General features: G+C 48.5%; 10 protein-coding genes and 1 non-coding gene across 11 annotated transcripts; 4 read left to right on the top strand and 7 right to left on the bottom strand.

Moving 5' to 3' along the window:
• Positions 1-129: 129 nt before the first annotated feature.
• F5891DRAFT_952214 (uncharacterized protein) lies at positions 130-783 on the top strand (the record flags this gene model as incomplete). The annotated part of the gene is made up of 1 exon (XM_041375095.1): positions 130-783. A coding segment is annotated over one exon (654 nt), but the record flags the coding sequence as incomplete, so codon positions are not given.
• A 564-nt stretch (positions 784-1,347) lies between these two features.
• Positions 1,348-4,584, top strand: F5891DRAFT_312866 (uncharacterized protein). The gene is made up of 6 exons (XM_041371307.1): positions 1,348-2,475; positions 2,526-2,653; positions 2,705-2,986; positions 3,040-3,126; positions 3,181-3,276; positions 3,328-4,584. The coding sequence occupies exons 1-6, from the start codon at positions 1,590-1,592 to the stop codon at positions 4,225-4,227; spliced, it is 2,379 nt and encodes a 792-aa protein (XP_041225945.1). The 5' UTR covers positions 1,348-1,589; the 3' UTR covers positions 4,228-4,584.
• F5891DRAFT_1128566 (glycosyltransferase family 4 protein) lies at positions 4,422-6,152 on the bottom strand (the record flags this gene model as incomplete). Its single annotated transcript, XM_041364292.1, has 8 exons — positions 4,422-4,581; positions 4,629-4,809; positions 4,878-5,046; positions 5,105-5,211; positions 5,261-5,368; positions 5,421-5,569; positions 5,628-5,995; positions 6,063-6,152. The coding sequence occupies 8 exons, from the start codon at positions 6,150-6,152 to the stop codon at positions 4,422-4,424; spliced, it is 1,332 nt and encodes a 443-aa protein (XP_041225944.1).
• Positions 6,153-6,317: 165 nt separating this feature from the next.
• F5891DRAFT_t76 lies at positions 6,318-6,400 on the bottom strand. The gene has a single exon. It is a non-coding gene; the product is annotated as a tRNA-Val (tRNA).
• A 2,930-nt stretch (positions 6,401-9,330) lies between these two features.
• Positions 9,331-10,109, top strand: F5891DRAFT_1033786 (uncharacterized protein). Its single transcript, XM_041361718.1, has 4 exons — positions 9,331-9,377; positions 9,433-9,618; positions 9,671-9,767; positions 9,824-10,109. Exons 2-4 carry the CDS (start codon positions 9,529-9,531, stop codon positions 9,976-9,978), a joined length of 342 nt encoding a protein of 113 aa, XP_041225943.1. The 5' UTR covers positions 9,331-9,377; positions 9,433-9,528; the 3' UTR covers positions 9,979-10,109.
• Positions 10,110-10,373: 264 nt separating this feature from the next.
• Positions 10,374-11,212, top strand: F5891DRAFT_1226938 (uncharacterized protein; the record flags this gene model as incomplete). Its single annotated transcript, XM_041369514.1, has 3 exons — positions 10,374-10,428; positions 10,479-10,610; positions 10,666-11,212. 3 exons carry the CDS (start codon positions 10,374-10,376, stop codon positions 11,127-11,129), a joined length of 651 nt encoding a protein of 216 aa, XP_041225942.1. The 3' UTR covers positions 11,130-11,212.
• F5891DRAFT_312762 (metallophosphoesterase domain-containing protein 1) lies at positions 11,212-12,218 on the bottom strand. Its single transcript, XM_041371306.1, has one exon. It carries the CDS (start codon positions 12,192-12,194, stop codon positions 11,295-11,297), a length of 900 nt encoding a protein of 299 aa, XP_041225941.1. The 5' UTR covers positions 12,195-12,218; the 3' UTR covers positions 11,212-11,294.
• A 421-nt stretch (positions 12,219-12,639) lies between these two features.
• Positions 12,640-13,911, bottom strand: F5891DRAFT_1145827 (membrane bound O-acyl transferase family-domain-containing protein; the record flags this gene model as incomplete). The annotated part of the gene is made up of 2 exons (XM_041365012.1): positions 12,640-13,586; positions 13,656-13,911. The coding sequence occupies 2 exons, from the start codon at positions 13,909-13,911 to the stop codon at positions 12,640-12,642; spliced, it is 1,203 nt and encodes a 400-aa protein (XP_041225940.1).
• A 455-nt stretch (positions 13,912-14,366) lies between these two features.
• Positions 14,367-15,570, bottom strand: F5891DRAFT_1278286 (metallophosphoesterase domain-containing protein 1; the record flags this gene model as incomplete). Its single annotated transcript, XM_041370311.1, has 3 exons — positions 14,367-15,023; positions 15,078-15,197; positions 15,258-15,570. The coding sequence occupies 3 exons, from the start codon at positions 15,568-15,570 to the stop codon at positions 14,671-14,673; spliced, it is 786 nt and encodes a 261-aa protein (XP_041225939.1). The 3' UTR covers positions 14,367-14,670.
• A 2,490-nt stretch (positions 15,571-18,060) lies between these two features.
• Positions 18,061-19,495, bottom strand: F5891DRAFT_1188676 (uncharacterized protein; the record flags this gene model as incomplete). Its single annotated transcript, XM_041367033.1, has 7 exons — positions 18,061-18,232; positions 18,285-18,460; positions 18,510-18,680; positions 18,732-18,893; positions 18,941-19,038; positions 19,308-19,419; positions 19,472-19,495. The coding sequence occupies 7 exons, from the start codon at positions 19,493-19,495 to the stop codon at positions 18,061-18,063; spliced, it is 915 nt and encodes a 304-aa protein (XP_041225938.1).
• A 3,118-nt stretch (positions 19,496-22,613) lies between these two features.
• Positions 22,614-22,829, bottom strand: F5891DRAFT_925923 (uncharacterized protein; the record flags this gene model as incomplete). The annotated part of the gene is made up of 1 exon (XM_041373869.1): positions 22,614-22,829. A coding segment is annotated over one exon (216 nt), but the record flags the coding sequence as incomplete, so codon positions are not given.
• Between the last annotated feature and the right edge of the window lie 658 nt (positions 22,830-23,487).

The following is a 23,487-nucleotide window of genomic DNA, read 5'->3' as shown; positions in this document are numbered from 1 at the left end:
TGCACGGGGTCTCAGACTTCGGCAGGGAGCGGGCGGGAATTGAAAATTTGGATCGGAGTTAAGAGGTTCTCCTCGGCCAACTTGGGAACGCATTTCTGTCGTTAGTTTATCACTCCTCTCGTCCGCACCATGGTGGAAGATGAAACAGAAGTTCTAGACTGGGGAAATGAGGAGGAAGACCGGGGAACTTCGGAGCAAGATCCAAGTCTCGCTGCTGAGGATGCAGAAGATGCTGTGTCGCTTGGAGGTGACGAGGACGACGAATTCCTGACCTACCAGCCTTGCGTTTCACAGGGCGGTGCTCAGCGCACACAGTCTCCTTCAAAGGCAGTCAATCACTCCGAAAAAAATCAGGAGATACCAGTTTCTGGCGCCAACGCTCGGGGCAAGGCTCCTGAGCATGATAGGCCTAAAACGCCAGTAAGGACTCCCCAGGAACCACATACGGTTCCCGAATCATCTCCAGTTCTCAATCGCCAGTTGTCGTTTGGGAAACTTACTCATGCTCTTCCTCCCAAACCAATAGTGTCTTCAGTTCCATTTATGCATCCTTCTCATCCGTCCATCATTGAAGCTACAGCCATGGCAGCTCGCGTCGACCGGGACAAGAAAAATGGCATTGCCGTTGTCTCCAAGCCCACGACATTTGAATCAGGGGATATACTTCCCCCAGATTGGGAGGTTAGACACCCGAGAAATGGCCGCGGTGTCTATTATTATAATTCTCGCACCAAAGAATCGACTTGGACGCGTCCTGGCAGCTCCCCGCCTGCTCGTGATCGGCGCGTTGCTGACGAAACCCGGGATATCGTTGTTATCAGCAAAACTGATGATCCCCTGACCTCTCGTATAGGCCGGTCAGATACTGGTACCATTTTGTCTTATGATGATCGCCATTACCGCCCTGGAGAAAGTGCTCGACGGGATGAGCGACCGTCAATACAATCCTATGGTAGTCAAAATGATTCTTTTTTGGCATCCAACAGAGCCAATGGAGAACGGTCTCTTTCACCGCCACTACGCCACCGCGCAGATGACCGCGTTCTGTCTTCTCGTCGCCAGTGGTCGCCTTCAGCCAATGGGGACCAGAATAGGGGCAGAGCATCCACAAAGGACTCTGTGCGTCCCGGCTCACCTATAGCAGATGTAGACCGCGTTTGGGTAGCACCTCGAGTTCCGTCGCCTGTTGATCGGTCAGTATCACACGAAGGGAAACACTGTGAAGTCGAGCAACCTCCTCACAAAGAACGCGAGCGTCGCGAGAGTTCTCGCGATGCCGACAGAATGTCGACAACAAGTACGTTATCTACATCATCCCCTATCCTCATCCCTCGTCGGCGTATCTGCTCCTCCTGGGGTACAGGACGCAAGGCCTTTGCTGCGTCCCGCACAACCTCGAGAGTTGAGCTGCGTAGTACCATATTTCGTTCTTTTGTATTCGACTTCTTCCTCGCATGGACACACGGACGCTCATCATGGATCCCTATCTTCTTCCTCCTTTTACCCCTATCCTTATATCTATCCTCTTCTTTTTCTTTTTTTTCTCCTTTGTTATTCTCTAGGACCCAGATCGCCTGTCAGTCACGGTCATGACGTTCAGTATCCGCCCACATTGCCGTCCCCGAACGATCCCGACACCTTGCGTGATGAGTTGTCGTCCGCAGCGAGGCAGAACAGTCGCTTCATTCAAGCGCCTTCTGCTCAAATGGACCAACGAATTCCAGATCTACCTGACAAGCCCCCGCGAGAAACGCGCGGCCGAGCCAGGTCACTTAGTGCAGATGGCACTCGGTCTCGTCATCGAACAAGTGATCGCCATAAAGCTGATGCAAGAGCTCACGAACACCCAGTCATGGCGCACCAGACGTCGCCCCAAGCTCCGCAGGAGCAGTTGGTACCCCCCACCCCATCCCCCCCAATCGAACGTACGTATTCTTCACCCATCCACTCTTCCTCATGCCAACGTCGTCTGCCATTCGCGTGCATCTCTCGCTTGTTCAGGCTCTCGAAAACGGGTGCCTTTGCCACCGCAACGTGACAGTTTTCAGGAAGGCTCACGTGGAAGAGCGGATGTCGGGTACCGCTCGCCACCGTCTACCACTCGTGATAGCGTCCCGGCTTCTCGGTTGATCACCAACGATGCACGCATTCCGTCGGGCCCACGCTTGTCTCCTTTGGAGATCTCAAGAGACACCAGATCCTCTGACGCCAGAGGATCTCGACAAGCGCATTCCAGTTCTGCGCTTCATTCAAACTCTCAGACAGATACCTATGCTCATAATGAGTCTAGGGACAAACGAGGCCAAGATCAAATGGATGTTGAGGACCCTCCAGCCATTATCGCCAAGTCCACTGAACCTTCTCGACAGCTTGTGAATAGTCAGCGCTATCGCGAGGATCGTGACGGCGCCGCTCCCAAACGCCCTCGGGCAATGATGGACGATGTCGAGGTACCTGCACGACGGAGATCTCCAGGTAGGCTCTCACACCGCTTCATTCATTTACGTGAGGTAAACCGGACACAGATCGCTCTCCCAAACTATCGCGTTCTGAATGGAAAGAGCCTCATCGCACAGCACACGAAGATGTCTCCCGAGCTGCGCCCTCGCGGGATGAAAGGCGTGCGCCTGTTGAATCATCGACTCGGGTTTCGGTTAGTACCTTTTCGATGTCCTTTGTGGAGTTTTTAAATTTGGATTCACAGCGTGATACTTCTCGTCGTCATGTTGATATGTCAAGACCGCCTCCTAGTGCTCCAACGCCAAAGCTTTCTGGAACAAACAGCATGCCAATTGGTGGCAGAGGCAACCGCTTTGGTGATTCTGCTTCAATTTCACCGCATCCACCACTACCGTCTGCGTCTTTCCTACCTCTGGCGAGTTCCGCTTCACGCCGAGGCGTTCATGTGTCTGGAAGCAATGCGCAGCCTGTGGTTTCTCGTCCTGTTCGTCAACCTACTGGTGCGATGGACAATCACGATCGATTAGTATGTTTTACATCCATATCATTGCGACCCATGTTCCTTACTTATATCCATAGCCTCGTCTGGATGATTTCCATGACAGAGAGCGTTCAACGAAGATTCTTGTCGATCAACGTCGGCAAACAGAGCGCATAGTTTCACCTGTACGCTCTCTTTTGTGTGGAAATAGATTGAGTTCTCACAAGTTTATATTACAGCTCCTTCCGCGTAAGCCTCTCTCGGTGCCAGACCCACCTGCGAATGCGCCTATCAATACAGATTCACCATTACGATTAGGCGCACGTGCAGCAAGAGTGGGTCTTCTGAGCATAGCCGTTAGAGTTTGACTGACACTAGCACTGTAGACTCGTTTTGGACCTCCAGTCCCGGAACCTGAGGGGAAACCGCACCCCAACAGCAGACGTGACCAGACGCCCGAGAGTCCTCATTCTCATCATGATCATGATCATGCAACCTCTCCTCCGCTTTCCAGGAACTCTTCCACGGCGTCGGCACGCGATGCTGTTCATCCGTCACAACAATCCAAGCACGACGGGGACGTCTCTCTTCGCAGTCACCGGCCGCCTGAATCGCGGCCTCACGGCCCTGAAAGAAAGGAGACAAACGATCTTCCTGAATACCCACGTAGCAGCAGTCACAATGATCGTCGTGACCATGGCCCGCCTTCACTGGATCATAATCAGGAATGGCATGTAGATGACTCAAAAAGTTCGAAGTGGTCTAGAACACGGGATTTACCTCCGCACGAGTCCTTGCGCCACGCCGACGCAGAGTCGTCACCCTCTGGTCAGCATGCTGCGAACGGTGAAGGGTCGCATCAATCTCTTCCGCTGGCTATGCATCCAGAGCGTGCACGACTTCTGCAGAGTCACCTTCCCCACTCTCTACCTCCTCGCCCCGATACAGAACCAAGACGTCCCCGTTCAACTCGTCCTCGTCATGGTTCAGCGCCTTGGGCCCCCTCTGGTTCACGTTTCAATCAGCACTTCGAGGAGATTTCCTTCCATGGAGATCGCTTCGATCGGTCGTCTAACAATCACGGAAGCTCTCTAATCGATCGGTTGGCTGTTGACGGCGGACAATCGTCCTTTTCATTGAGAGATCGCGTGAAGGTCCCTATGAAGCGGCCTTCAGATGACCCTACTGTGAACGACGCGTTGATGGATGTAGACGATGGGCACGAAGGCTCCAAGCGGAGCAGGAGGCGAGGGGGAAAGCCCAAGAGGCCGAGGCGTGTGGTATGATATCCTAGTATCCAATTTTGTTCTTTTGTTCAGCCTTTTGGTCTGCTTTCGATGATGCATCTCCATTGGACAGAGTATTGGCATTACAATCTCATCTTGTCGTGTCTAGTGATTATGGTTAATTGTCTCTTGATTCGGCATTTTCTTGCAACTTATTCTCGAGATTAGATATGTATTAGTCGGTTGATATGAAGCTACTGCACCACATGTCTAAAATTGTGGTGTTCCCAATGCATTTGAACAAAGTCCAGATCATGTCGCGGCATCAACCATTCCAGAAATAGGAAGAATAGGCAATCCACTACAAGGATGATTGTGTAGATCGGTCCTGCAAATGGCCCCAGTTCCATAGTTCTATGACATTTGAGCCAGGGTCTATCAGCACAAATGTGCAAAGTTACCTTTGCATCCGAGTCCAGAGATCCTTCTGTTCAGACTTGACAACAGCATCGTACACAATCTCGGTCCGTTCTGCGACTTCTCCCCAGTTGTAAAAGTTTTTCACCTTCTGATGAGCTTCTAAGGGGTCATGCTGGCCTTTCGAAACAATTGCGACCGCCTCTGACAGGGCACGGATCAAATCTGAAAAAAATGATAGTGAAAAACGGTCCAGAATGATATATACAACTTGCGCAGGGTTCCACACATACCATCCTCCTCTGGTTTCGCAAACGAGATCATGTCATGAGGGAGAATCTCCGGGACTCCGCCTACTCGTGTCGAGACCACATAAAGACCTGCGCACGCAGCTTCCAAAATAGCGATCCCGAACGATTCCGTCAGTGAGGTGTTCAGAAATATAGATCCTCGCACGAGAACCTGCAGAGACGTGTATGAATCATGATTATGAGAGTCGAATTTGATCATGCCTACTTACGTCTCGCACGTCGCGATGTCGAACTGGACCGAGGAGCTCTATGCGGTCTTGGAGGAGATGTCGTTCTCTTACTTGTAACAGGTCATTCAGTTTGGGTCCATCTCCCCCTAGGCCAGTGAATTAGAGCTAGATGATACTGGAGATGGAGCGACTTGCCTACGATGAAATTGACGTTAGGAAAGGCGGAACATATTCGGGGGGCAGTGGCGACCAGTAAGTCGATGCCTTTACGATACGCCAGACGAGATAAAACCACGATATAGACTGGAGAAAATTCAGTTGTCCCCTTCCACTACAACGACATGGAAGCACTTACTAGTTTCTGACGACACCGGCTTGGTAGCTGGAGTAAACTGCTCCGCAACCAGAGCGTTTGGAATCACATAAACATTTGGTCGGACGACGAGTGCAGAGGAATCTTCAGACATCTCAAACAACTGTCCACGCAGGACTGTATTTTCCCTCCTGATTCACAGTCGCGAGAAAATAAGGACGACATCGATCGTAAGAGTCGACCACCTACCCAGTATGCGAGACACAAATCACAGCGTCGACGTTTTTAAGAGCCGCCGCAAGGAGTTTGTTTGTTAATATGCTCGCTGCATCTTCAAACCCAAACAGACTGTGATCGGTGAACACCGTGCGGACGCCAAGATGGTGCGCATGTAGAATAGCCTCCTGGCCCAGAGACGATAGACTCGCGTGCGCATGAATAAGGTGAATATGCTCGCGTGCAATGATGACGCGGAAATATGGCAAAAACGTAAAATAATTCGGAAGAGTGGCGGAGGAGGCGATGGCAGGAAATGGTATGTAGTATACCTTCAAGCCTGGCAGAAGCCAGCGAACGCCCACTCGGTCTGGAGGATGACTGTGTGTGATTACGATCACCTGCGAATGTTGGATGCAAGATAAACGACATTGTAGAGAATGTCAAAGGAAGTTTGAAAAATCATGCCTTGTGACCACGACGGATAAGATTTGCACTGAGCATGAATATGTGGTTTTCCACTCCTCCCACGTTCGGGTGGAAGAAATCAGATATCATCCTGAATGGTGTAGCATTTAGAACTTGTTTCCCTCAATGCAGAATACATACGCAATGGCGAGAGGCTCATGCTTCATTTCGTGGCGACGATCAAGCGAACAGTTCGCGCGACGGGTAATACACCCGAGCCTCGAAAAGAGCTTCGCTGTGGAAAAGTGGAAAAAGTGGCTCGACCCAGGATCGAACTGGGAACCTTCTGTGGACAACGTGATGTGAGACAGAAATCATAACCATTAGACCATCGAACCATAGAAGGCCGGTGGTCACTGTGTATTAATAAGCGTGGCGTGATATACTTCTGGTCATAAACACCTTTTCCTCAAGCTTTGCTCTGAGTCGTGACAGTGATGGGTATAATAACGTCTCCTTCCAAGTCAGTAATATGGAACGTGTATCAATCCATCTGTACTTAATTTCAATCCAATGACCTGGTTCCTATCCAGACTTTTCATCACCTATTCTGCTCTTCGTATCGTTCATGCTCGCCATGATTGCGATGTTGACATTCTGGCTCGAGCATGTTATGCTGGATCCATACCGACATTGTTTCATAAGTATTTGGTGAGTTGTTCAGTTATTTTGTACCCTCTGGCCTCTCATGCATTTCACCCCCCAGCCATGTGAATAGCGGGCTTTTACTCCCACTTGAAGCAGCCTGACAGTCGCGCCCTCACGGTGCTCTAATTGGTCACATACGTCGCTAACATTGGGACGAATTTGAGCGGAAGTATGTGACAAGCCTCAAATCACGCTAGATATCGCCAGTGAGTAGTTTCCGACTTTGTTTTCTTCTTGTTTTGACGACCCTGTGTACTTTGTCAGAAGAAAGTTTCTGGGCTTATACCGCAGACTATAACGGTTGAGTATATGTTTAAAGAGGCGATCCATCCTTGTTTTGACTGTGATTAGCGTCTGTGCATGCTCTAAGATATGGAAGGATGAGATATCTGATTCCGCGGAAGCAATTCGTCTGAGTCCCATATGCGCGCTCTGCTAGAGCTCCACCTGCGCTTCACCACTCCCTGTCAGTGCGCGCTTGGCAATCTTGTATCTGTACTACGCTTATCTCTGTGTCTGAGTCCACTCTTTGCGATGCGAAAATGCTTACTGAGACGGATCAGTGGCAAGCGCTAGCGACGAGACGGCATTGGTAGTAGTAGATGAATCTGTGTATCTTTCTCTGTTCAAATAACATTTACCCTCCAGGATATCTGCGCGCTCCTGCGTCAGATGTTGTTCTTATCTTCGTCTCTAGATCTTTGGAGGGACGTACTTTGCAAAAGTCCTTCTCAACCTCCGCATCGCCCACGTACCACTGTCAAAAGTACAACGTCGGCGCCCTAATCATGGTAGATGTCCGAAGGTGATCAGTTTGCTTGTTAACATAACCTCCCTCGTGTGAAGCACGCAGCGTGTACGACACGATACGATTTGCTATTTCACTGAAACCTTCCTGCGCGACGATCTCACTGCCTTGTGTGTGGCTAGGCTCGGGTGGACTGGTTACGAAGGTTACCAGTCTATTGTGTGGCGCTACCGCAGTACGTGCACAGGACAGGCCGATAAAAATGCAAACTCCGGAGTGTTCGGATCATCCTCGATCGAGATCGTTAACGTGACAGGCCCATCAAGATTTCGTTCGTTTATCTCGATTCATACCATAGCAGGCCAGATGAAGCCGGTGACCACCGATCACGACTCAATACATCGAATACTCCCTCAAAGGGAGTGCCGCCCGGTGGGCTTAATGGTTTCATCAAGGTCAGACAGAACACCCGCTACCTGAATCTGTCACAAAGGCTGGTAGTAGTAAGGTTGTGAGTAGACGAGGATGACCGGGGAATGAAGCTCCAGTGTAACTTTGTTAAGCTCGATGGATCTCGGAGTTGCGGGCTTTCACTGGGTTTCGGATCTGGCTAGCAGGGCCAACTTGCTGATGTCTTGATTCTCTCACGCTTGACAGCTGCAGGCAAAGGGGTGAGTTCTGCCTGATTGTGCAACGAAGGTTTCAGTGTGCCAGCGCCAACAAAGGCTCCAACTTGTTAGCCGTGCTTGTCATAGTGTCCCTGTGTCGCCGTATGCATCCACCGAAACAAGAAAGATTGGACAGCCATCTGGCGCTACAACCCACTTCCTCATGTCATGTTTGGTTCTATGACACGATGGTCCTCACGGAGGGCTGGACTTGGTGTTTTTTATTTTGTTTTATTTGCTGCATAATCGTAGCACCGCGACGCACCAGTTCCTCAGTTGCCCCGGCCTACCTGATCGGTCGGACAGTGAGTATAATTGGAGGCCTGAAGAGACCAGCAAGGAAGGTTAGGAGGTCTAAACACTGTCGAGAAATTGCATTACTGCATCCTGATAGGAAGAATCAAAGAAGCGCCAGTACTTACCACAGCTGAGCGCTGTCTTGGGGCTGATAGACTTTCCCACGGCTCATGTTTCAGGGCGGGAATTCCAGTGGAGTCTTTTAAATTTCAACTCCGACGACGTGTTCATGTAGAAGCTTAACTGCTGTACTTACGGTGCCTATGAGTTGCCTATGCCTCTTGCTGACGTAGTAAGTATTAATCTTTCATTCGAGAATAACTGACCATGTCCAGTTCGGAATAAAGGAGACTGATATAAGTGATTCATTCGGGTTGTAGATGTTCGAGGAGCTCAGGAGCACGGTCGAACCGCACCAGCCTGCTGGCCTGTAAAATTTGAACAAAGTTCAAAGTTCGCGGTCTCAGGCTTCTAAGGGAGCGATGAGAAAAGCATAACCTTTATATTTATCCTTACAGTGGCTATGGTACATTCTTAAAGACTCGGGAACACAGCCACGGTTAATGAGATGCCCATCAGGCACGGGTATCACAGCATCATGCATCCGCCATTCCTTTATAACAGGACTATTCTCAGTATGAGCACTACTCTCATTGAACTCCATGGCCTCATTCTATACCACTGAGGTGCGCTCTATAAATTATGAATTCTTGCCATATGACTTCACTAAGCTGGTTTTTTCAGTTATATATGACTGCTCACCACAGAGCACTTGCTGAAGAACAACCCCTCCCCGAAACCATTTGTCGCATGTCTCTCTTAACAAGGGTACTCTGTTTTTTGGCACTTGGACGCCCAGATCTTGATGATCATTGGAAGTCTCTGCAATCAGATAGAGCCTTCGAAACTGTTAGGAGCAGGTCATGCTCTATCCTGACCAACACCATCACCACCGTAAGTTGTCCAACTCCGCCCGAGCTCAAGCCGACGCTGATATACTCCAAAAAAGGCAACTATCCTCGCTACAAGTGGTGTTTTCGTCAGTACGGGCTCTCCTGTGCCATACTTTGACTATTCATCACCTGCTCCCTATTGTCTACTCTTTATGTCTCTCATGCTCGCCATGATTGCGATGTTGATATCTGGCTCAAGTATGATACGCTGGCTACACACCGATCGGCAGTGGACTCAAGAAGTAAGCTTTATTCTCACCATCGGATTACACCGAGCCTAATTATAATAATCAGCAACTCACGCAAGGCGATTACTTTGTCTGGTCCTACCTGTTGTCAATAGTCACGCCTATCTTCTTCGTTGTCTTGTCCCTGAATTGTTTCATGTTTGGTTAGTTGCTTCGTCATTTGGTGCTTTCCCTGGTTCCTCATGCATTTCACCCTCAGCGATATTGATAGCAGGGTTTCCTCTCAAAGCATGGTCTTCCGCACCGTCACTGCGCTCTGGTTGGTCACATACGTTGTCAACATTGGCGCAATATTCATGGAATTCATGTGGAAATATGCGAAGGGCCTCAAATCACGCTAGATGTCGACAGTAGTTTCCGCTTTGTTCATTCTTAGTCCCGAATCGTGATGTTGTACACTGTAATTGACGCTTCATGTTTGTGTTTTCGTTGTTAAATAATAGATCGGTGGTTATGCAGTCTTTCATGAAAACCTGACAAAAATCCTACATAATGAGTGCAATGGGAAAAGCTTGCCTTTTGCTAATGCGTGCACATCTGATGTTACAGGAACCAACACGGGTCTGTCACCTCTATCACAATACATTTTCCGGGTCTAGAGTAGAGACCGATGGAATGGGTCACGAGTGGAGCCTGGGGGAGGCGAGAACCGCAGCTAGTAGACACATGTGACGAAGGTGGAAGCTTCGGCGCCCAAAAGTGTTCGAGCGTCAGACACATCTTACTTTCTTCCACCGAGTCAAAACACGATGGGTCAGTGTTTCAGCGATACAGCGAGCCTCACCGACTTCGTCAACAGGCCAGGTCAGAAATATATTGATGCGTCTCACGAGTGATTAAACAGTACTCTCCAGGTGTCGAAGACAAGCAGCTCACCGCTGAAGATATCAAGCGTGGCTTAGGCCTAACGGCCAAACACCTGAAAAGCAAGAAAAAACAGATCACTGTCGTGGCTGTTGGAGGTGCTATAAACACGATTCTCCTTCGTGCGTATTCGTTCAACGATCTCCTAATGATGATGCAACTGACGATCTCGTACAGGCTCCCGTGCCTCTACGGCGGATGTAGATTTCTTCAGCGTTGATGCTGCAAACAATCCCGTCTTGCGAGATGGTATTAAAAGCGCAGCCAAGAGCATGCAGCTTGGTGAAGGGTGGATGAACAACCACACTGCACTTTTCATCGCTCCCAACACCAAAACCAACCTCTACAACGAAGCAATTAGCGATGGTGTAGTCATCTTTGATGAGCCTGGGCTTAAGGTGCTCGCTGCGCCCTGGATGTACTGTCTAGTAGCCAAATTGGAGAAGGCCGGAAAGAGAGGGAACGCGAAGTCCTATGATATGTCCGATGCATCGCAATACCTCATCCAAGAATCCAAGAGGAGGGGGACGAAAATCAAGGTCGCAGACATTGAGGCGAAAGCGATCGCGTACGGAGCCAAAATCCAGGAAGCGCAGATCAAGGAGTTAAAGGCATTGTGTGGAGGGTATATAGAGGGATGAGTCAGTTTAGCGACGAGTACACACTTTCCTGTAGTACAAGTGTATGACAGTACAAAGATATGAGCATGACGTGTTGACCTAGACTTGTGAGTGGGTAGAGAGCTAGCGGTATGAATTCATTACTAGTCAGTGAATGAATGCGATAGTGGGTTTGCCCGAGATTTCTTATATATCAATGACTACAGGAGGCCGGATATCACGATCTCGCGGACCTCCTACCACAGATGCGTTGACAGCAACCGTCCTTATACTATTATCACGGCGACCCCAAAGCATCGCCCATAGCAAATGCATAGTGCGAAACCAACCGCCTTTCTTGAGCACAATGTCCTCCCAGATTGACTGAGCAGAGTTCCATGGCATATTCTCGATTCCACGACCGCCATGGATGTGTCCGAACACATGAAGCACTGGCGGGTGTGTCTTACAGAGCTCCCATATACGTGCAAGCAGGGCTCTGCAACCAAGTCCGGCGAGATCGAGATGACCGTGAGGAGGACCATGAGTGATGAGAATATCTGTGTCGTTTGGAATGATAGACCAACGGCTGGGAGTGCCAGTGACGCCCGTACGTGGGTATTGGAAGGCGCCATTGCCGTGCCGCGGAGTGAATGGGCTGCCAAAAATTTTGAGTGCGCGACCGCGCACTTGAATAGTGTGAGCCTCGTCCTCCAGATAGATGATTCCACGCTCTCGCCATGTATGGACCCATGAACGACGCTCGACTGTCTGAAGGTACGTATCGTGATTACCGGCTATAACGATTTTGTGTTTATGTGGAAGGGAGGCTAGCCAGTCAAAGGTGACCTGGAGCTCACGGGGAGTGCCAGAATGAGTGAGATCACCTGCGTGAATGAGGACATCACCGGGTGGTATCAGGGCAGATATGTCGGCGTTGTGAGTGTCTGATATGCATATGGTGCGAACGGGAGAAGACAAAGGACGTGGCAGTTGTTGGCTGAGAGTATTATATAGCTTTGAGGCTATGTAAAGGCTAGGATTCGTCTTTAACAGCTCCCATGGACTAGGAGCTTTGCGATTAATGATTGCATCGAAGCCAGACATGCTCGTTCGAAGGATCAATCCATACGCCAGTGAGGAAAAACGCCGCTGAAGATCAAATGCTGGCTTAGTAAGCGGGATATAATGAATCTAGCTTGGTCGTTCCAAAATTATGATACAGAGTCCTCAGGCAAATGCTCGCGCTGCGTTCCTTGACCTGGAGCTCATATGTATCACTGCTCGAGTTGCAATATGCCGAATTCAATTTGTCGGAGATGACTCTAGCTCGATTAATTCATGAACGACTTGGGCTTAAGTTTGCTGTCTTCGACACTGAGCGGCAGTGAGGAGACGTGCTCAAGCATATAAATGATTTGCGTAGGACCGACTACTAGTACGTATCTCGATGGAAGTCATCCACCAGCATTCAGAAATTTGCATTGGACTAGCTGCTCTGGTATCTCACAATTTTAGGATCAGCTATTGGAATATCTACAGATTTCTGCCATCACGGTTTTCTGCTAATACCATGCAGATACTCGTCAAACGCGCTTACCAGCCGCTCAATCGGTTGCCGTATAGGCGTAGCACCATCTATAACACTCGGACTCCCAAGCATCCCAGCTCTTGCCCACCCATCCACTATCGTGTTCCCCCACAACAACATCCAGCACATTGTCCACGTCCATCCCATCCAGCCACCTGTCTTATTCCCCGCAACAGCACGCTCAATGACCATCCCAGCGCCCATCATTCCAAATGGCAACATCATGCGCCACATCTCCGAGGATGGGTCCATAGGAAGTAGTTGAAGGTGATGAATAAACCCAGAGGCGAGAAATGCGCCTATGACGCCCCCGATACGCCCAAAGAGTAGAGAAAGTGGGTTTCCCCCAAGGAAAATGAATATCCGACGGAACAACTGATGCCAGCGTCGGCTCCAGAATTCTCTGAGAGAGGTGGCGCGCCAGGGAGAGTCAATTAATGGGGGACATTGGTCTGGATGTTGCCTGAATATCAGTATGCAAATAACTACGATGATCTCGTAATATGCTTTGATTATTGAGTAGACGGCGAATGCGCATAGTGTGGCGATGATGCTCGATCGTAAATAACGGAGGTGTGGGGGAAGTGAGTCGTCGAAGATGGTACCACCATCAACAGATCCGAATGTATCTAGGGAGAACGACTTCACGGCAGTGTGAATCGTGCCAGAAAGAAATAAGTGCTTTAGACCGGAGACTAAGGCGGATGTAGCAAAGGCCAATCGTGAGGATGTAGGATGTGTCTCAGGCGGGATGTACAGTCCCTGCGACCAGTCCCAGCCACAGCCCCGAAAGTTGCATACCAAATCAATTGCGTCGAGCACAAGATTTTGCTTTGGCACGTCGGTTGACGATGGGCGAGCCATACGAACAAAAGGTTTCGTCTGCACGGTCCATTCAAGGGTGCGTGCTGCAATACAAATCATGGATGCCTGAGAGATAAGTTGAACGGTGCGGCAATTGATGCGAATACAGGAACTCACTTGCAGGTGCATATTCAAAAAGGCAAGTTTCGGTTGCCCCATGGACATGTCTAGCGATATCGCGGCGCGAAGTGCAAGGATCGCGGTGATAGGCCACAATGCAATGCGGACTGACTGGGTTCGGGGCAGCAGGACAAGAAAAGCTGTGGCGAAGCAACATGCGACTGGTGGAAGGACTCGAGAAGCGAAGGTCTCAGTCGTGAGTAGCACCTTAGTTGTGGGGAGACGCAGGACGTCCAGCAAGGGCAGCATTGTGGCCGTTGTGCGGGTATCTGGTGTCAAGCCTGAGGTTCATACGTTTATAAGTAGGTTCAATATAAAGCCTCCGTGAATCAAATTGTCATATAGTGCCATGGAGTACATGTATATGTATGTGATTGGTCGATTGGGGATATTTCTCAGCGTTGCCGCAACAATGGACGTGGCAGAGACTGATGGTGCAGATGTCAACGCAGCAACATAGGAAGGGCTAGAACATTTCGTTGAAGAGTCACATGGTACAGCAGGGATCAGTCAGCAGCACGTCGCGCCAGCCCAGACTTACCTTTACCTTTCTATCCGCGCTCCATTCACTCCCCTCGTGCAACGATCGCTTCGGCGGACCAGTGAAGGTCAGATCTTCACTGGGGCATTTGCAGAGTCAAAGACACGGTGGGGGACACAGGTGTCCCCCTTTCCTAGTAAGAATTGTCCTACATAGGGCATTACACCCCAACCGGACAAAAAATTGAAATCAAGAAAGAAAGAAAAATGCAGCAACGTGAGTTACGTGACAGCGAGGATAATTGCAAAGAAAAAACAGATTGTGTGATATGGGTTTGTAAGAAGATACTCACATGTTCTTGCGTACGTGGTCGTACCTGCCAGTTTAGCGACAAGCACACACTTTCCTGTAGTACAAGTGCATGATAGTACAAGGATATGGGCACGACGTGTTGACCTAAACTTGTAAGTGGGTCGAGAGCTAGCGGTGTGAATACGTTACTAGTCGGTGAGTTTGCGCGAGATTTCTTATATATCAATGACGACAGGAGGCCGGATATCGCGGTCTCGCGGACCTCCCACAACAGATGCATTGACAGCAACTGTCCTTGTACTATTATCCCGGCCACCCCAAAGCATCGCCCATAGCAAATACATAGTGCGAAACCAATCCCTTTTTTTGAGCATGATGTCCTCCCATATTGACTGAGCAGAGTTCCAGGGCATATTCTCGATTCCACGACCGCCATGAATGTGTCCGAACACATGAAGCACCGGCGGGTGTGTCCTACAGAGCTCCCGTATACGTGCAAGCAGGGCTCTGCAACCAAGTCCAGAGAGATCGAGATAACTGTGAGGAGGGCCATGAGTGATGAGAATATCTGTGTCGTTTGGAATGACAGATCAACGGCTGGGAGTGCCAGTAACACCCGTACATGGGTATTGGAAGGCGCCATTGCCGTGCTGTGGAGTGAACGGGCTGCCAAAGATTTTGAATGCGCGACCGCGCACTTGAATAGTGTGAGCCTCGTCCTCCAGATAGATTATGCCACGATCTCGTCATGTGTGGACCCATGAACGACCCTCGATTGTCTGAAGGTACGTATCGTGATTACCGGCTATGACGATTTTGTGTTCGTGTGGAAGGGAGACTAGCCAGTCAAAGGTGACCTGGAGCTCATGGGGAGTGCCAGAATGAGTAAGATCACCTGCGTGAATAAGGATATCACCGGGTGGTATCAGGGCAGATATGTCGGCGTTGTGAGTGTCTGACATGCATATGGTGCGGACGGGAGAAGACAAAGGACGTGGCAGTTGTTGGCTGAGAGTATTATATAGCCTTGAGGCCTGATAAAGGCTAGGGTTGGTCTTGAACAGCTCCCATGGACTAGGAGCTTTGCGATTAATGATTGCATCCAAGCCAGACATGCTCGTTCGAAAAGGAACAATCCGTACGCCCGTGAGGAAAAGCGCCGCTGAAGGTCAAATGCTGGCTTAGTAAGCGGGATATATACAAACTTTGAAACTAGCTTTGATACAGAGTCCTCAGGCAGATGCTCGCGCTGCGTTCCTTGACCTGGGGCCCATCTCAATGCTCGGGTTGCAATATGCCGAATTAAATTTGACGAAGATGACTCTAGCTTGATAAGACTTGGGCTTAAGTCTACTGTCTTCGACACTGATCAGCCGGACCCCCACCGGCCTTACCGACGGCATGGAGAGGTGTGCTGAGGCGTGCTGGAGCATACAAACAATTTTCAGACAATTTGCGTGGGACCGACTACTAGTACGTATTTCGATAAATGTCATCCACTGACATTCAGAAATTTGCATTGAACTAATTACTCTCATATCCCACAATTTTGGTATCAGCTGCTGGAACATCTACAACTTCCTGTCAGTATTGTTTTCTGCTAACATGTATGCAGATACTCGTCAAACGTCCTCACCAGCCGCTCAATCGGTTGTCTTACAGGCGTCGCACTATCCAGTTCTTGCCCACTCATCCACCATCACGTTCCCCCACAACACCAGCCAGCACATTCTCCACACCCATCCCATCCAGCCACCTGTCCAATAACACGCACGATCACCACCCCGTGCCCATCATTCCAAATGGCAGCACCATGCGCCACATCTCCGAGGACGAGTCGATGGGGAGTAGTGCGATGTGGTGAAAAAATGCAAAGGCGAGGAACGTGCCTATGACGCCCCCGATACGCCCAAAGAGCAGAGAAAATGCGTCCATTCAAAGGTGCGTGCTGCAATACAAACCATGGATAGCTGAGAGATAAGTTCAATGGTGTGGCAGTTAATGCGAATAGGACAGGAACTCACCTGCAGGTCGATATTCAAAAAGGCAAGTTTCGGTTGCTCCATGCACATGTCTAGCGATGTCGCCGCGCGAAATGCAAGGGTCGTGGTGATGGGCCATAACGCAATGCGGACTGGTTGCGTTCGGGGCAGCAGGACAAGAAAATCTGTGACGAAGCAACACGCGGCTGGTGGAAGGACACGAAAAGTGAAGGTCTCGGTTGTGAGTAGTCGAAAGAAGTCCAGTCGCTATTCATTCACTCAACAGAAATCAAACAGACATGCTATATAACATCTTTCGTACAGACAACGTGATGAGTTGGTTCCGCTTATGACATCTATGACCCCTGATCTTTCTGGGCTTGAGTGAGTGATAATTTAAGATTGGGTGCTGGTGTACGGTCCAATTTGTCTGGCGCGAGAGTTCAATAGGCATCTACTTATTCAAGGGCAGACATGGCCGGCAGGCTTCGCTTAGGACGACGATGACAAGTCCCTCGACGACGCGCCGGAGTTTGGAGAGCACAATTTCGATGATCCAGGAAGCGCCGGATGGGAAAGATTTGGAGACTCGTGGGCTTTCCGGAAATGGTTCGCCTTACGGAGGTAGGGGCGGTAGTTCTTCCCATACTTGATAGGGATCGAGGCGATACTGTATATAACCATAGGCATTTTTTTCTAGTCGCTTTGATGGATCGCAACCTTGTGATGAAAAGAACGAGTATGAGTATGGTTATTAATGGACGATTTTATTGGTCAGCAGACTGAATACCATCTCTCGTCCATCGAGTGCGGAGCTAGGCTCTTTGCGAGTCTATATCCTCCTTCGGCCCGAAGAAAAGTATTTGCCGCGCTTGAAGTCATAGGAGGATGGATATCGGTACCAGCCGCTCAATGCTACGACTCGGAGGAAAAGAGGCGATTTGATCTGGCAAGCAAAATAATATTTGCAGCATAGCATGCATCCTGGTCAGTTTTCCCAATAGCGACACCCTTTGCGCCTCCGATGTGGTTATGTTTAGAATAGAGATGAGACTTAGAGTAGAAACGGTTATATCTATGTGTCCGATCCGAGTCTTTCCTCCGCGCTGCGATTACGAATCCACACCGCTCCGGCTATTCCCGTGTAAGTTGGTGTTCCCTACACTACTCATTCATATTATTACTAATTCTTTTCTCCTGTGCTCGTACTGTCATCATGTATGGCTAAGTCCAACATCCGACTCGTCCATACCGTCTCGCCCTCTCCCATATTACTAGCAATCACCTTGGTTTCTATTCCCACCACGTTCGAAGTGCTATTGTCCAGTGAGGTGTATTCTCACCACCGTTGGAGTATGGCACATCAGGAAAAAATTGAAGTGCTACATAGTGCTACATAGGCTACATACTACTTGTAGGCTCATTGCAGGTCCCCCCCCCCTACATAGCGCTATATACCTCAGGCTATATCATTATTTGTGCTACATTGTATCCAGTATCTCATACATCAGCTATGTAGCCCTGCTATGTAATGCCACATACCCTCCAATAGTAAGCCAACTTAGTTCATATCACTCAATCCAATGAGAACAATGATATAGCATCCATGAATTCATTATTATTCTACTTGTCTTCGCATCCGTTGTGCTCAGATTGACTACCATAATCCTCATCCTCATCATCAGTCTCATTCACGCCACTCCCCTGCTCGTATTCGCGAATGGCATTGTGAATCTCGTCATCCGAGAGACAGTCTTGATCTCCGACATCAGCCGGATCTACTTTTGCATGAATTCTGTACCGTCATCAGCGAATCTGCGAGATTTCAATAAAAGAAAGACACTTACCTCCCATTATCATTAATCTCCTTCAGGATACCATCGAGTATGCCGTGGACCTTAGTTCGCACATGGAATTTCTTGAGGTTAACAAGGTGCTTGTCATAAGCCTCCTTGTACTCGCCACACGAAAAACTAATATCTATCTGCTCGCTGTCAACCCATTTGTCGACACAACATTCTGCCTGACATGGTTGTTAATATTGGAACGAAACAACTAAACATGTGACTCACCGCTGTGTACACTAATGCCAAGGCAGGAATGGGAAACAGAGTAAAAAGCTTCTCGAACATTACCCCTTTGTCCTTTTTGTTACTGTACCACAGCAAATTGGCCGCTTTTTGATTCAACTTCGTCCGAAAAAGCCCACTGTGAGGGACCTTTTGTTTCTCATCTCCGGGGTTCTTCAAACAAAGTATAAGTAGACTATATGATTCAGCATACTAACCACTCACCCAATAACATAAACCGAACTTGTTCTTGAGCTGACGGGCCAGTCTTCGATTCCTGGACTTGACAGAGTCCCGACTGCCATGCTCGAAGCCGTAAATATTCTCGATAAGTGAACGGACCTTCCCTTTCACCTGACTGGTGAGATGTGATGTGCGACGAGTAATCTAGAGCAAGAGATCAGCAGGTGAAATAATATAAATAAATCACGTACAATTTGAATGATCTCACTATTGAAGGCCATCTCAATCTCATAAGCGGTACATCCCTCCTTCCATGCCTCCTTCGCCCACAAGACTTGGGTCATGCGGTCTGGATATGCATACTCAGAAGCAAGCCACACGCAAAAAGAGCTAATTGAAAATTTAATTAGCTGCTGCACAGCTACCTCGTAATCGCGGTACTTAGTCCTATAGCCAGCATTCTCAATATAAAACATAGCATAGATAATAAAACTTACCTGCGATATTGGCATTGTACCATTCTTGCCTGTGTCGTCGATCCTCAACCTGCTGTGTCTGTGACAGGACCCTGGACTTGAGCTTTGCAGTAGATCTTGTTGAACCAACGACAAGCCGCACAGAACGAGAGTTTTTGGAGGCAGGCATCATATGTGGTAGGGAGAAGGAGAAAGGCACGCTCGCTGCTGCCAATGATGGCAGCAACAGTGAGGGGCGTGGAGTTAATGGGTGTCTGCCGAGAAGTGTGAGTCATATCAACAAAGTCACGTGTGAGTTGGACTTACCATGCAAGACAACGACAAGGACATGTCAGCACCAACTATTGTTCGTAGTGTGTGCGCATTGATAAATAGACCTAGAATAAAAAAAGAAGTAAGAAAAACAGTGAAAATTTGAAGGACTTAGCTTTGCTCATCGTTGACAACAGCGAGCAACAATGATTAAGCAGCGAGCGGCAAATATAGCATAACACGGACCTTCCCGAAGGAGGGTGCGATAGTCGGGATGGTCTACTCACATAAGCTTCCGTTCTGGGAAAGTCTACAAAGGGAATTAAGGCTTTATTCGTGGTGGTACTGCTGGGGTGTGAGAATTAGGAGAACAGGTGCTAGTTAGCATGTCGTAGCCCCCCCCCCCCCCCCCTACGACATCCTTATTAGGTTACATACTAGTGTGGTTGAGGTGATAAGTGACGTTTAAGTAGAGGGATCTACTTAAAAAAGTAACTTTTACTTTTTTCTGCTTCCCTACTATTTGATGTGAAAAGTTGGATATAAGTGATTAAAAGTTAAACCTGAGATTTCCTGATGTAGCCACCATGATGTATGGGGACGGTATACAAAGTTAGTAGGGTAACGTAAGATCACTGCAGCCCAGGGCACGACGATTCATGAACCACGAGTTATATGTTGGTGAGATCATCTGATTTGCTGATGAAGTTCTTCGAAAGGTCAGACAGCCGCCCATTTGTAAAAGGCGGCCAATCAAGCATGATTTTTAATCCAAAATAAAAAAAACCCATGCACATGTGGAGCGACGATTTTAGATTCAGAGTGTGAACCTAACAGTCGACGAGACTAGCAGCTGAATGGAAATCGAGCGCGCACAATGTGAAAAAGTTAAAATCATGTGGTGTTGCCGTTCTGGCAAATCTCCTTGGCAAACTTCGCACAACTAGTACCAGAGGGGTACTAGAGAATAAATCAGTTACAATGCATGTGGTACAACAAGGTTTACTCAGCCCAATGCCGAAAATAGATGTATGATCGCAGTCTAAACCTCTGTCATCAGTGGCAGAATAACTCCACTTCAAATCTTCAGAATGACTTAACTTTAGAAACAGACCCGGAGTTCGTTGCACAGGCGAGTCACTGCCAATTCAATAGGAAATGGAATTCACCGTACATATGGGGGATAGTGAATCAAAAGCTTATCTGCCAGTGCAATTTAATAGGATAAGTCACGGTAGCAACATCGACTAATTATTTCTTGCCTCGGCACCACAACTTGAACGTTGTTCGATTTACAGCTTGCAAGTCGCAATCAAAGTAAATGCACCTTATAGGACAATATTGTCGCTCGCGAGTGTGAAACGAATCTATTGAAAATATTAATGTTCAGTCTGATCTCAAGATTTCAGAGTTATTTACTCAAAATCATGGAGGAACATTATGTGGCACTAGAAAAGGAAGAACTGAGTCGGACATCATGGTGTTCCAGATCCCAGTACTTGGCTCGTGGAAAGATCCAGTTGGACCTGCATCCTGATATGAATATCTTTCTGGCATCAATAGGCATCGCTTGGACATCCTCGGAGGCCCGACATCATCGTCGTTTGGAGATATCATACACTAGTTACAAACCTTAGTAGTTTTATGAAGTCGAGACACAGTAGGATCGGAGAACGCTCCAGTAGCCAAAGAGGGTACTGTACAAACTTGCGTACAATATTGTTAGCACTAGTTTTGACAAAATGTCAACTTCAAGTCACCTTTATATTTGTTTGGACAGAACGTGCCCAGTACTGCGCATACGCAATCATTGGACTGCGTAGAAGGCACCATCATCGTGCTCATGTTTCCTGGAACCTGAGAATGTGGTTATCATCCCTGATCAAGGCCTGAAGCTTGAAGATCAGAAAGTATGGGCGCCAGGAATGCCCGGGAACTTGTGGTAAATTCATGTGGAGCGCATGCAATTGAACGTGTCGTCTTGATGCCATCATGTTCCTTTGGTAAAACACCACTACAGCCACTATAACCCACTCGATAGCAGCACTGTGGATCAAGCATTCTTGTCAAGAACACTATCCAGGCTGTCCGCGGACAGTACCTTGTATTGAGTGTATGCATCTCGTGCTTCTCGGACTATCTAATTACTTTCGTGTTTTGTTTGGACTCTTTTTAACATTTTTGTGCTATGGCATCTGTATAGTAAGTTACTAGTCTCGATACCAGCCGCCTTGTCACCATGGGAAAGGGGCTACCCACACACACCTTGTTACCATTGTGTAAGGCGACTGGTTATGAGTCTATCATCTGTATTGCAGGGAGTGTATCTTATTTTGCAGTAGCCACGAGCAATATGGTGTACACTAGGCTCGCATGATAGCGACAAATACATGCAACTACAACAGCTCGTTCAACTTCAATTGAGGAGCCCGAAACGGACAACTTGTCTAAGTCATTGTTGACGTTCACGAGTATGAGTGCAAGTGCGAGAATGTCGATGCTTGATGGTGTGGTATCAGCGCAGGCTCCCTGGGTGAGATGTGGGTAAGGCCGGAGACATCGATGTTAGTGACGGCGTGTCCAGCATTGGTGGCGATAAAATTCAGAATGAGTTTGGCAGAGGACGATAGTGGTCACACAATGGCGTGTGCGCTAAAACCACGCCTTCAGTTATCAGAGAAGGATGAGGGCAGCGAAAGAGGCGGCCAAGGTTTTCATTCTTATGTTGGTGTGTAGCTATTTTGATGTGGTCCTGCCACGGTCGTGACTGCACTTTTCATCGCTTCCAACACTAAAACCAATCTCTACAACGAAGCAATTAGCAATGGTGTAGTCATCTTTAATGAACCTGGACTTAAAATGCTCGCTGCGCCATAGATGTACTGTCTGGTAGCCAAATTGGAGAAGGCCGGAAAGAGAGGGAATGCAAAGTCCTATGATATGCCTGATGTGTCGCAATACCTCATCCAAGAATTCAAGAGAAGGGGGGAGAAAATCAAGGTCGCAGACATTGAGGCGAAAGCGATCGCGTACGGGGCCAAAATCCAGGAAGCGCGGATCAAAGAGTTAATGCAACTGCGCACTTGGATAGTGTGAGCCTCGTCCTCTGGATAGATGATGCACACTCTCGTCATGTGTGGACCCATGAATGACCCTTGGCTGTCTGAAGGTACGTATCGTGATTACTGGCTATGATGATTTTGTGTTCATGTGGAAGGGAGACTAGCCAGTCAAAGGTGATCTGGAGCTCATGTGGAGTGCCAGAATGAGTGAGATCACCTGCGTGAATGAGGATATCACCAGGTGGTATCAGGGCAGATATGTCGGCGTTGTGAGTGTCTGATATGGTGCAGATGGGAGAAGACAAAGGACGTGGCAGTTGTTGGCTGAGAGTATTATATAGCCTTGAGGCTATATAAAGGCTAGGGTTGGTCTTGAACAGTTCCTATGGACTAGGAGCTTTGCAATTAATGATTGCATCCAAGCCAGACATGCTCGTTCGAAAAGGATCAATCCATACGCCCGTGAGGAAAAGCGCCGCTAAAAATCAAATGCTGGCTTAGTAAGCGTCTATGCTTATTGTTCAGAAGTTGAATATGATCAAGGGAAAGAACACGCGAATCATATTATTAGGTGCTGACTAACAATGGTAAACTGAAGTAAGAACTATGCAAAAGGCAGACAACATATTCAACGAGAGTTTGGGCAAAACCCCGAAGGGGTTTTCGACCGAAACATGAGACAGGTCTCTTCTTAGGAGGGGCAAGAGCGAGCTGAGATTCCCTATAATTAGGAGCGTGACAACGCATCTAGCGTCAGCTTGACCCCAAGCTTTAGGAGACAACATGGAACTTACGAAAATTAAGGTAGCGCATAGCGCATAAACGGTTCTAAGACTGGGCGGTCCTGTAAGTAGGGCGCTAGTATCACTGCATGTCGACGGAGATATAAAAGGAAGGCGTCGCTTGACCAGCGTCTGATTGTTTTCACTGATTCGAAGGGTACCCCCCTCAATAGGTATTCTAAGGTCCCTCCGATGCGGATGCCATGTCCTTTGAGAGCTCCTCCAC

Source organism: Suillus fuscotomentosus, assembly GCF_016647785.1.
Source record: "Suillus fuscotomentosus strain FC203 chromosome Unknown F5891scaffold_27, whole genome shotgun sequence".
Taxonomy (NCBI): domain Eukaryota; kingdom Fungi; phylum Basidiomycota; class Agaricomycetes; order Boletales; family Suillaceae; genus Suillus; species Suillus fuscotomentosus.
This window is presented reverse-complemented; position numbering and strand designations above follow the sequence as displayed.

Excerpts from the sequence above, each read along its gene's own strand:
- F5891DRAFT_312866 (XM_041371307.1), top strand. The coding sequence starts at position 1,590 with ATGACGTTCAGTATCCGCCCACATTGCCGTCCCCGAACGATCCCGACA. Across the intron at positions 2,654-2,704 it reads AATCATCGACTCGGGTTTCG|CGTGATACTTCTCGTCGTCA; the intron begins GTTAGTACCTTT and ends TTGGATTCACAG. Across the intron at positions 2,987-3,039 it reads TGGACAATCACGATCGATTA|CCTCGTCTGGATGATTTCCA; the intron begins GTATGTTTTACA and ends TTATATCCATAG.
- F5891DRAFT_1033786 (XM_041361718.1), top strand. The coding sequence starts at position 9,529 with ATGTCTCTCATGCTCGCCATGATTGCGATGTTGATATCTGGCTCAAGT. Across the intron at positions 9,619-9,670 it reads ATCGGCAGTGGACTCAAGAA|CAACTCACGCAAGGCGATTA; the intron begins GTAAGCTTTATT and ends TATAATAATCAG. Across the intron at positions 9,768-9,823 it reads CCTGAATTGTTTCATGTTTG|CGATATTGATAGCAGGGTTT; the intron begins GTTAGTTGCTTC and ends TTTCACCCTCAG.
- F5891DRAFT_312762 (XM_041371306.1), bottom strand. The coding sequence starts at position 12,194 with ATGTCTGGCTTCGATGCAATCATTAATCGCAAAGCTCCTAGTCCATGG.